At 44.8% G+C, this 12,308-nt stretch overlaps 1 protein-coding gene across 4 annotated transcripts in view; it reads left to right on the forward strand.

Moving 5' to 3' along the window:
• HS6ST3 (heparan sulfate 6-O-sulfotransferase 3) overlaps positions 1-12,308 on the forward strand; it is a 361,248-nt gene that overhangs the window by 315,612 nt on the left and 33,328 nt on the right. For all 4 annotated transcript variants that reach the window (XM_080375001.1, XM_080375003.1, XM_080375002.1 and 1 more), the window contains one exon: positions 1-12,308. This exon is cut by the window's right edge and continues 33,328 nt beyond it. In XM_080375001.1, coding sequence (XP_080231127.1) covers positions 1-706 — 706 coding nt within the window. In that variant the 3' untranslated portion in view covers positions 707-12,308.

Here is a 12,308-nt window from a genome sequence, read left to right on the forward strand (position 1 = left end):
GAACTTCTATTACATCACGATGCTGAGGGATCCGGTGTCACGGTACTTGAGTGAATGGAAGCATGTCCAGAGGGGTGCGACGTGGAAAACTTCCCTTCATATGTGCGATGGAAGAAGCCCAACACCAGACGAGCTGCCTACCTGTTACGAAGGAGACGACTGGTCGGGAGTCAGTTTACAGGAATTCATGGATTGTAGCTACAACTTGGCCAACAACCGCCAGGTGCGCATGCTGGCAGACCTCAGCCTGGTGGGATGCTACAACCTGACTTTTATGAACGAGAGTGAAAGAAATATGATTCTTCTCCAAAGCGCCAAGAACAATCTGAAAAATATGGCCTTCTTTGGGCTCACAGAATTTCAGAGGAAAACACAGTATCTCTTTGAGAGGACATTCAACCTGAAGTTCATTTCTCCATTCACCCAGTTCAACGTTACACGGGCCTCCAATGTCGACATTGGTGAGGACGTGCGGCAGCGGATAGAGGAGCTGAATTTCTTGGACGTGCAGCTGTACGAATATGCGAAGGACCTGTTCCTGCAGCGCTTCCAGTACTCCAAGCAAGAAGAACATCAGAAGAACCGGCTAAAGAGGCGCGAGGAGCGGCGGCTGCTGCGGGAGCAGAGAGCTCACCAGTGGCCAAGAGAAGGGGCAGTAGAAGTAGCCGTTACTGAAGACTATAATAGTCAGGTTGCAAGGTGGTGATGCTCCTCCATCTTTACAAACTGGTGAGAGGATCAGTGAGATTGTGCAACATGGCTACCTGGGAATTAGCCATGGAAGGCCTACCACTTTAGTAAATGAGATCACGTCTGACAACTACCCCTCCTTGTCTCAGTTTTTCTTGTTTTCTGCCAGTGAGGAGAATGTATTTTTTTCTCAACAGGCATTGATTAGTGTTATTAAATGGCAGCAGAATACATTGCTGTCCAAAAAGACTTCCTTCAAAGCCCTAAGCTATGAGAATGTGTTGAAGAGAAAGCTATATCCTTTGCATTGACAGATACAATCTGAGCTACCAAAACTTGCACAGACATGAATGAAAAATTGGGAAAAAATAACTAGTTTGGTTGCTCTGTGACATGAGAGCTGGTTTATTTCATACTGTCGTTTGCAACTGTAGTGTGTAGCTTTCTAGTGAATGAAATGGAGGAAAGCACATTGCCCTTCCAACTTCTACATGCTGTGTTTTAATTAAGGGAAGAATTTTCTGAGTTGATCGAAAAAAGACCTAGGAGGTGTGGGATTGGGGCATGGCTTGTTCTGTTCTGTTAGCCAGTAATCAGAGATGATTTGTACGTGAAGTGCTGGAAGGGTTAGCTGATTTCTCCACAGATGCTGAGAGCACCGCACCCAGCCAGATAGCAGCCGTCTTGCTGAGTGTGTGTGTGTGGCAAAGGGAAAGCCTTGAGAAATGAGCTTCGTGCGGCAGCTGGGCACCCGGCGCAGAGATTATCGCGTTGCAGGCAATGAAGTCAGCCTTCACACTCACAAAAGGTGAAGAGGGGCTAAGCAAACTACAGGGAAGAGGAAAGAGAGAGCAGGGAAAGCTTAAATATTAGTGTGACATTTTCCAGATTTGCTGTAAAAGCCTGGAGATATATTGTCTGTGAAGGTAGGCAGGTCTATGATACTGTCTGTTAAAATACATTGATGCCAAGTGAATACAATTTAAATTGGTTTTCTCTCTGACTACAGTAGTGGCTAGAAAAAAGACAGATTTCATTTTTATAGGATACATAATGGATATGTGGAAAGTCTTGGTATTTATTACTCTGTATAAAGATTCTTTGTAAATTTATTGTTTTGATGATGAGAGATCTGTATCTGGGTTTCTTCCCTGTCTAGAAAAGGATTCAATGGGTTCTTCCTCCACACGTTACATTCTTGTGATGAAACTGCATCTATTTATTCCAAGATTTTATGTTGTTCCATTCGTAATAGTGAAATTTTAAAAAGAAGGTCCTGTGCACCACAGATTTTTTGAGAGAGTTTTTTTCCTTCTTTTTCTGGCATAAATGATGTAAAGCATTAGGAGGAGATTTCTCTAAGTGCCTCACCGTGGCTGCTAAATCAAAATGCTGAAAGTATATTATTGCATGCATGAATGGCTTTTACCTTACAGATTTGCTAATTAGAAATACCAGAGTACCTGATGTGGATGCACATTTCTCATTTATTTTCAAAAGTCAAGCTTTTTATCTGGTTGGTAAAAAAAAAGTAATGTGTTACAGAAAAAAGAGGCTGAATTTCAAAATTTGTCCCTTCATTTCCAAGTCTTATTTTTTAAGTGCATGCGTTGTCTTCTTTTCCTCTTGACAATGCTGTTGCTACTTATCTATGCACAATATCAAAAATACAATCTATCGATCCTGTTGAGAGTTAATACATACAATAATACATTAAAAATGGAATATCATAATGGCTATTAAGAAGTGAAGAGGGCTACCGGGATGATGCCTCATTCTCAATGTAGTTTTTTAGCAATATGTTGCTTTACCCCTGATTGTCAATGTGCTGCTTTTGGGGTGAGTAGCAGTGGGGTTTGGTCCCTAATGTCTGTTCCACTGGTGCATCATGTGCATCTCCTCCCACTTCCACATTCAGAAGGGAGAATGCAGGACCACAGATTGTTACTCTTCTGCCTGAGCATGGGATAACTGCCTTAGAGAAGAGTGAGGAGCTCTCTAGACCCTGGATGGTACTGCTTGGATCTCCATCGCCTGGAAGAGGCACTTAGACACCTCGCTCACACATGGACACCTACCTTCAGAGATTTAAATTGAAATGTTTATAGTCTAGGATGGAAGCTCTCTCTGGATGTCCTGGCTGCAGGACAGCAAGGCCATGAAGAGCTAAGCCTGATCAGTATTATTGCACCTTTAGCGCGGTGCAGGTAATTTGTAGTGATCTGACATCTTACCCTCTGGCACAAGGGCTTCAGGCTGGGCTGGCCCTGGCCCTGCAGAGGGAAGGATCTTTCTGGCTGGTGATGCAGGGACAATAGGACCTGCCACATCTCTCCATTCCTGGGTCCATTGCTACGTCTTGCTGCAGACCCCACAGCAAGAGTGGGGAAGGATGCCTTTGGCACCTGATACTCTGTGCCCAGAATTTGCAGGTGTGCCCCTTGTTTCCATGAGCACAGGGGGCTTGGGGTGCCTGGGGGACACCGAAGGACCCCACAACAGAGGCAGAGGCAGGGTGGGCAGTGGTGTGGGAGATGCAGGAGAGGCAGGTCTGGCAGACAGGTTGCGGGGGCTTGGCAGGAGGCAAGGCTGGGCAGGAGAGAAGCCAGCCACACGGGAGGAAAGATGCAAGGCCAAATTCACATTAAGGAGGAAGGTAAGCAAAGGACTAGAATCAGTCCCAGCCCATCTTTTGTTTTAAAGCATCCCTTCTTTTTCTTCCTAAGCACAAAAGTAGGATCCCTTTTCTTGTGTCCCTGCCTCTTTCCCCAGCGGGCCACCTCTCTGTACTGCTCACGGCAACAAGGGCCTCGTTTTTTCATGGAGAAAATGCAGTATTAGCTTTTCAGGGAAGAGGAGACAGAGCTCAGAAATGGTCCCCGGGAGCCTCACCAGTGACTCAGTTTCAGCTGTCTAAGCACACCAGCCATTTTCCAGACTATTCCTTCTGCCCAACACAAAACAAAGCCTAATGAGGAAAATCAAAGCGGTCTATGGGCAGTTTACATTTGCTTTAATAGTTTGGCAATACCTTAATATAATGCCTAACCTTTTCATCAGTCATTTCCCAGGAGACAACATTAGGGTCCTGAAGAGCTGTTAATGTGCTCTGCCATCTATGTTAATGGGATTTGCCTTAACGCTTGGGATTTAGTTAAAATTTAAGTTGTTTGGTTGGGTTTATTTCCCTGGAGCCTGTGTAGTGGTAGCCCTGGTTGTGCAGTAGCTGAGGCAGGGGGGCAGCCAGCAGCTGAGAGCTTGCCCAGAGTCCCTGGGACTGGGGGACCTGGCACCAACAATACTGTTTTTCTTCGCAGAATTTCCCGACACACGACAAATAAAGCAGTCTGGAAATATTTTCAGGCTGATTTCTAAGACACAGGCTTGCAGCTTTTTTCCTCTTGGGCACTCTACCTGAAATAATGTAACGCAAAAGCAAAATAAAGGCCCTGGTTCATATCTCTGTTATTCCAAGTTTTCATTGCTCTGACAGCACAGACTTGCACTGGCTCATATAAGATCGGAGCGCAGCATGTTTCTTTCAAAACCTTCATAAGCAACAATGCTATAGGATTTCTGTCCATCTTCCTGGCATTATTTTGTTGCTTAAACAAGGCAATTTGGCTTCTGCTACTGTGGTGCTGAAACAAATCTCATTCTTTTGTAATGGAGATGTACTTGCTAATCTCTCCCATCACCTCCTGGGCACTGGCTGCCTTTTCCAGCTATAATTCACTGTAGGCTTGGAGCAGACAGAGAAACATGCTGTGTTGTTAAAACTTGTTCCCAGTAATCTGATGTCTACTTCAAGAACTCGGCCTGTTGCCTATGGGCCGTGCTTTATTAAGGAATGAAAATTTGTCCTCTCTTCCCCACTCATCATTGCTAACAATAAAAAGCTTTTTCACTATGGGGAAAGAAAAGAAAACACCTTTTCTGATGCGGGGTATTCTTCACTGCGGTTGTGTTAATAGTGAGGCTGCAATAGCCCTGCTAGGCATTCTACCCAATATGCGGTAGTTATTTGCAGTTCACTAAAAACAGATGTATAGAACAAAAAAGTGATGGAGGTCAGATCCAGGGCCAAACTTCCTAACTGCAGCATATCCACTCAACCAAACCAAACGGCGGGTCACATCACCTTTACATCTGGAGATGTTTCAGATTTGATGTCCACTGCTAAACCAGGAGTTTTTTCAAGCTGGCCTTCTCGGTAACACATGCTTTATTCTGCAGTAGTGGGTTCTTGTTTCCCACCTGCAGTCTTCTACCAGTTACAAGCACTGATGTTATAAAACTTATCTTACTGGCACTTTTTTTCCCCACTGTTGCTGTTCCCTTGATATATGTAGAATTATTCTTTTTCAGTCTGGGATAAGGAATATCTTGTTTCCAGGCTGGTGGAGACTACCCCATACGAGACGAACAATCACAATAAAATCGCTCTGCTGGAGCAGATTGCTGTATCCTCCCTACATGTGGCAAAAGCATACTCGGAAAAGGTACCCAGTTTCCAATGAAACACTTCTTTCAGTCTGGTTCTTGTAATACTTTCTTTGTTGATACTTTGTGGAGGGTGATGAGTTTCATAGCCTACAATGTCCTTGGCTTTCTTCTTGACCGTATCACTAGCTCTGTGATTTCAAATAAATGTTGGAAGTGAGAAAAAAAAAATCAAGAGTGCCCATCAGTTGCTATATTTAAGATGAAGGGGTAAATCAATAGGCTGTAAGTTACTTTCTTATTTAGGAATTTTCCTTCTGTTTATGTGCAATAATGTGTGTGAACTCTGCTACTAAGAGATTGTATTGTGAGTAACCATATCTACTTTTATTCCTATTTACAAGATAGTTTGTAGATATAGGGATTTTCATTGATGTAAAGCACAATTTAATGAATTATTTAATGTGTTTAACCATTGTGATGTCAAAAGCAATTGTTTTCATATATTTATTTATTGGTGGTTTTCTGTAAAATGATGCTCATTAAGAAATCTGTTAAAAATGAAGAAATTTTGTTGAGTATTGTTGGGTCCATATTTATGAGAAACAAATAAACATTGTTCGCGTTTTTGAAACACTAAAGATTCCATCTTATCTACATAGCCATAAAATGACTAAAAACGCCCCTGTCAGGCCAGTTTCAAGCATTAGTAGAGGTCTGACATAACCATAATTACATTTTATTAACAAAATGTACATGGTGGAAAAAGCATGTTGATATAACTTACTGTTTAGTCATGTTGGGCCCAATACCAAATCTTCTGATTCCAATTGATTTTGCTGGGCTTGATCTCAGATTGAATTAAGACAGGAGAGTCGAGACTTGAACAGTCACCAGCACTAACTGAAGTGACCTTGGTGTCAGAATTTCTATACTTGGATTGAGTTAAGACTTAAATATGCAAATAGTGGTAGTGAATTCATTGAACTTCGTTTCTACTCCAGCAGCACTGAGTCCAAACTGCCAGGATAATCTCACGAGCTGCTGTGGGGAAGGATGGGTAGCTGCAGTCTGTTGCCGCACTGTTAGCCTTGTGTGCATGTCCTTGTGTCTTCTGAGGGTACATGGACCTTGGGAGGAGCTGATCGCTTATTCAGCCACACTATTACACGTAAGTGTGTGAATACAGCGAACTGGGGCGGTGACGGGAGCATGGAGGAGCATGGACAGACTTCAGCGAGGAGGAAACACTGACCTGTATCTTAGAGTAACTGAGGGCCTCTGTTAGGTCTGCTTCTTCCAAGAGTAGTCCAGGCTCCTGTTCCATAACTGTTTTTCACATTTCTTGATTTTCCCAACAACAAGCCTTGCAGACATGCTACATCCCTGGAGGTGAGCCTGGTTAAAAGAGAAGGCCATGCTGTGGCAAATTAGGATGCAGTGACCCTGGCCAACACCTTTTTGATTAAGGTTGACTGACCTCTGCTAAGTGCTGTGGAAAGCTATACTAATGGAGAAAAAAATAAATAAATATTCAGCCTGCATGAGAAAGTGTTCTTTGAAAACAACAAAGACAGCGTTTGATGAGGGTAGCAAAAGAAGAAAGCTTTCAAAGGTTCCGGTTAGTTTTGTTTCCTTAATTGTTCTTCACAGCACCCTAGACAAACAGCTACTGTTGAAAAAGCCCCATTGCAAGCAGGGGCTGTATGAGCCTATAGCAATCAGTACCTCTCTGGAACTGATTTTCATCTCAGTCTCCCGTTTTTTTACTTCTCTACCTCCATTCACTTCAACAGTAAACTCATCTGCACTGCTGGTTTGCTGTTGAAGTCCTCATACATGAAGACTTTGGTTAGCTCTGTACATTAGGAAGTGTTTTGACTGTCTAAAGCTTGACGATGGTGGCGAAAGGGTTGAGTGTTTATGGGTAAGAATGAAGGGGAAGGCCAATGAGGCAGATATACTGGTGGGAGCCTGTTAGAGGCCACCCAACCAAGATGAAGAGGCAGACAAAATATTCTATAAGCAGCTGGGAGAAGTCTCACAGTTGCTAGCCCTTCTTCTCGGGGGGAATTCAACTTAACAGCTGTCTGCTGGAAATACAATGCAGCACAGAAGAAACAGTCTAGAAGGTTCCTGGTGTGAGTGGAAAATAAATTCTTGACACAGCTGGTGAGTGGGCCAACTAGGAAAGGTGCCATGCTGGACCTGTTGTTTGTGAACAGAGAAGGACTTCTAGGAGATGTGATGGTTGGAGGCTGTCACCGGTGTAGTGATCATAGATAGTCCTGCTTGACTAACCTGATCTCCTTCTACAGCAAGGTGACCAACTTATTGGATGAGGGAAAGGCTGTGGTTGTAGTTTGCCTGGACCTTAGCAAAGCCTTTGACACCATCTCCCACAGCATTCTCCTGGAGAAACTGGCTGCTCATGGCTGGGACAGGTGCGCTTTTTGCTGGGTTAAACACTGGCTGGATGGCCAGACCCAGGGTGGTGGTGAATGTCGTTACATCCAGCTGGTGGCCGGTCACAGGTGCTGTTCCCCAGGGCTCAGTACTGGGGCCAGTTCTGTTTAGTATCTTTATCAATGATCTGGATGAGGGGATCGAGTGCGCCCTTAGCAAGTTTGCAGATGTGCAGGACTGTTGATCTGCTTGAGGGCAGGAAGGCTCCACACAGGGATTGGTGCCGGGTCCTGCACTTGGGTCACACCAACCCCACGCAGCGCTACAGGCTTGGGGCAGAGCGGCTGGAAAGCTGCCTGGTGGGAAAGGACCTGGAGGTGCTGGCTGACAGCCGGCTGAACATGAGCCAGCAGTGTGCCCAGGGGGCCAAGAAGGCCAGCAGCATCCTGGCTTGTGTCAGAAACAGTGTGGCCAGCAGGGCCAGGGCAGTGATTGTCCCCCTGCACTCAGCACTGGTGGGGCCGCACCTCGAATCCTGTGTTCAGGTTTGGGCCCCTCAGTGCAAGAGGGACACTGAGGTGCTGGAGCGTGTCCAGAGACGGGCAACGGAGCTGGTGAAGGGTCTGGGGCACAAGTCCTGTGAGGAGCGGCTGAGGGAACTGGGGTTGGTTAGCCTGGGGAAGAGGAGGCTGAGGGGACCTTACTGCTCTCTGCAGCTGCCTGACAGGGGCTGCAGGCAGGTGGGGGTCGGTCTCTTCTCCCAAGTAACAAGTGACAGGACGAGAGGGAATGGCTTCAGGTTGTACCAGGGGAGGTTTAGAGTAATTAGGACAAATGTCTTCGCTGAAAGGATGTTCAAGCTTTGGAACAGGCTGCCCAGGGAAGTGGTTGAGTCCCCATCCCTGGAGGTGTTTAAGAGACATGTAGATGTGGCACTTAGGGACATGGTTTAGTGGTGGCCTTGGCAGTGTTGGGTTAACAGTATGACTTGATGATCTTATGGTCCTTTTCCAATCTAAATGAATCTGATTCTGTATATTTGTGTGTATATATATATATATATATATATGTATATGTCTGGACTCAATATATCAGAAAGCCTTGTAATCTGGTTAATAATAATGAAGAACTAGGTACAACTATACATGTGCCACACAACAGGACTGTGTAAGATAATTTTCTGCAATTCCTTTCAGTGCCATTAATGAAATCCCCACTGCAAGTTTATGTTTTCATGCCACCTGTAGCTATCTTAGGGTATAAGATTTTTGGGAAGCAAAAGGGTTGGAGGACTTTGTAATCTCCAGATTTCTCTAGGTTGTGATGGTAGTATCTCATTGCTTGCTTGGTTGCTGCTGTGAAAGAAGCTGGGAAACAGATGTCAGCATCTTGAAACTCATACTATGGTTTAAAACCAAGCTCCCAGAAGCTGATGGCTAAATGGGCATGAACGCTGCATCCTGACAGTGAAGGCCAGATGGCATGGGGAGTTCATACTACTGGGGAGCCATTCAGGCTGCTGTACAGGATCATCCAGTGCCATTTATGGCCCCCTGAAGTTGCCTACCGGACCTTCAGCTGCTGCTCCAGAAGGATGCAGATCTCCAAACGGATGCTTTGTCAGATAGGTAAACCCTGTGCAGCAGATGCCTCAGATAACTGCAAATATCCAGACAGTGGTCTCTCTCCTCAATACTTACGGTTAGGAACCCAAATAGCTCACACAGCGTTTGCAGCATTTGGGGGCATCACTTGAGATGATCTGTAAGTTGAGAGTCATCAGCAGTTGTGAACACAAAATTAAATGCACTGCAGGGCAGTGTGAGCGATGGAGGAACAAAATGTACGTTGTTACATTTCTCAGTCCTGCACTCTGGTGAAAGCAGTTTTGAAGCAGGGGCAGCAAAGTAGTAGGTGAAATAAATGTCTGTATATGTCTATATTGCTGATCAATATTACTATATAGCAAAACAAGAAATAGATTTTGCCACCAGAAGACAAATAATTTCTTTCTACATACATGGTTACATTTCAAGAAATACATCAGAAAATTGTTCTATAATGTGCAGTTTATGCCACAGTTAAAAGCAAGAATGAGACTCCGCATTGCTGGACTAGATTATGTATGGCTGGAGAAAGGCTTTGTTTTTTTAAGATTTCATTCGCATTTATTTCTATTTTACCTACTGAGGCTATACAAGGTGTGACACCTTTCAGCATTTCCTAAGAAATTTGTGAGTATGGCCCTAAAAATCTGAATATGAGCAAGTGAGATTAGGCAATATGAAGGTAACTCAATGACTTACAAATCTTCCTGTCCTGTAAAAGATTAGAGTGCTGAAAACATGTAGCAGTGAGAATAAATAAGGTCTGTGCTACTCAGAAAAGGGGGCTACTGCAGGAGTTTGTCCACTGGGTAAGCAGCTTGCCACTTCACTGTAAAACATACTGAGTGAGACTCCTTCATGTAAGTAGAGATCAGCTGGCAGCCAACCTTCTCGCGCAACCCCTGGGGATCTCCTTAAGGGCAATGGAGGAAAATGCACTTTCAGGGCATGAGCATCTGGCCTGCTTTAGATGTTTACGGTGGTGTAAGAAGAATCTCATCCCAGAAATGGCTCTTTCCCCTCTCTGTTCATAATCAGAGGGAAACAATCCCCAAAGGAACTTTAGAGAAGGTAGAGCCTCAGCTGTGCCAGAGGACGAGGGGGCAGCACTTCACTTTCGGAAAGACTTCTTGAAATGGAAGTGAAGCTTCCAAGTGGTTGGGTCTAGAGATGTCTGAAGATGCAAAAAAGACCAGAGGAGGAGAATTAAGGGCTGAGAGAGCTGATCTGGGGACCATCTGTACAAAGATGATGATCAAAACCACTGCAATGAGTGAGGTAGCAAAGAAATAAGAGAGAAGTGGGGAGGCATGCCAGCATCTGAAAGCCCAAGAGACCCTCACTGCCAAAGACAAGTGTGGGTGTGGAGATCCCCTGAAAAATCTGCTTAGCTGTGCAGATTTCAAGGAAATAATTGGCAGTCAGTTTTGGTCAATTTCTGTCTTACTCGGAAATCTTTACAATGAATATTTAAGGTATCCTCAGGCCCAGCATCTTGTGGAAGGGTCTGCAGGGTCATACAAAACTGCCCATGCTCTTCCAAAAGCAGGCAAGGTCACCCAGCGTTCCCTCTGGGATTTCATTTCCATGGCGTGACATCCAAGTGACAAATGAGCAGCCCTCTGTTGGCACACAGTCGTGCAGACACCAAGCAGTATCTCCCTTTGTCTACAGCAAATGTAGCGACAGGTTTGCTGCTTCAGCTGTGAGACTGGGAATCTGAGACTCGTGATCCATATGATAAGCAGTGATGACAGTGTCACAGCTATGGAAGTGAAAATCTTTCTGACTAACAGGATGCAGGAATACGCATGCTTATAAATGGTTGGATGTTAAATAGGAAAAGCAAAACAATCCCAGGTGAAATTCACCAGCAACAGACCAAAATCATCACCGTCATGCATGGTGTTCTGGTCAGGACAGGGTTTCAGCAAAGAGATGGTGTGAAAATAAACACTGCCAAGAAAGCAGGAACATTTTTGGAAACTTTAATGCTGCACAGCTCCAGGTGTGATCCTGGGGAGTGGTGGGGTTAATATGTGTGTGTGTGCTTGTGTCTGCATGCCTACATGGGTGTACACATGGTGTCTGTCAAAACGCTGCTACTAGCCACTTGTGTATAGTTTGGATGGATTGCTGCATGCTAGGCCCGTGTGCTTTGGAGTCCCAGTCAGAGAGAGCCCAGCCACACATCTGTGTTTGGTTTGGGAGATATTTTTATGTAAGGGGTAGATACAGAGAAATGATCCTCCATCCAGCACAAAGCACTTGCTGAGTGTGGGACCTTTTCCTCACCTGCTGTAGTACCAAAAGCTCAGCAATGGCTTGCTGTCTTGAGAGCGTCCATCCATGAGATGGAGCCTTGTGAGCTTTCTGTTCTGTCTACTCTTTTTAAATGCTTGCTGGTGGCAGCAAATGGTTCTGCAGAACATTTCTAAGACAGCACTTATTTCAGAGATAAAGGTAGAATAAGAAGTACTAAATCCCTTCCCCAGTCCCCTACCATTCTTGGGTGTGCTGTAGGATTTGTGTCAATATCCTCTTGGGGACTAATGCTTCTTCTGGTGAATCCTTTCCTCTGTATCAAGCTGCTTTTATGAACAGGTCCCTATCTCAAGTTCAGTTCTTTGGACCTTAGCTGGTCTTGCAGCTTTCCTTGCTTTCTCTCCCCCTCACTTTTTGAGTCCCTTTCACTTCTGGTGTGCTCACGCAAGCATTTAGTTCCTGTAGCTATCTGTGAACTGGCAGCTCTTCTCAGCTTCTGGCTTCCAGCTCAGTACTGGAGGGGGCATAGGGATTGCCGTGCCCCCTCCAAGCATCCTGCTCTCCACACAAAGGAAACAAGAACAGATGGGTTGAATGGGGGCTACGGCCACCCCAGTTGTAGTGAGTCATGTGGTGACCAAGACTTAAGCACTGATCATCTAAATTGCTCAACCATAGGTTTACTCAGCTGTATGTTTGTGAGAATTACATGGCAAATAAATGAGTTGCAGTTTATGAAAGGTTTGGATAAACGACCGTAGGATGTTTCATCTTACGTTTAGATCAAGTGGGCAGCTGGCTCAGCAGATCATGGGCCAAATTTAAACTCCTCCTGGGTCTGAGCCAGGCTCATCTTTGCCAGATTTTGCTCTAAAGAAGCATCTTTATTTATGAACT

This window comes from Falco punctatus (genome assembly GCF_963210335.1).
Source record: "Falco punctatus genome assembly, chromosome: 2".
NCBI classification, from domain to species: Eukaryota; Metazoa; Chordata; class Aves; order Falconiformes; family Falconidae; genus Falco; species Falco punctatus.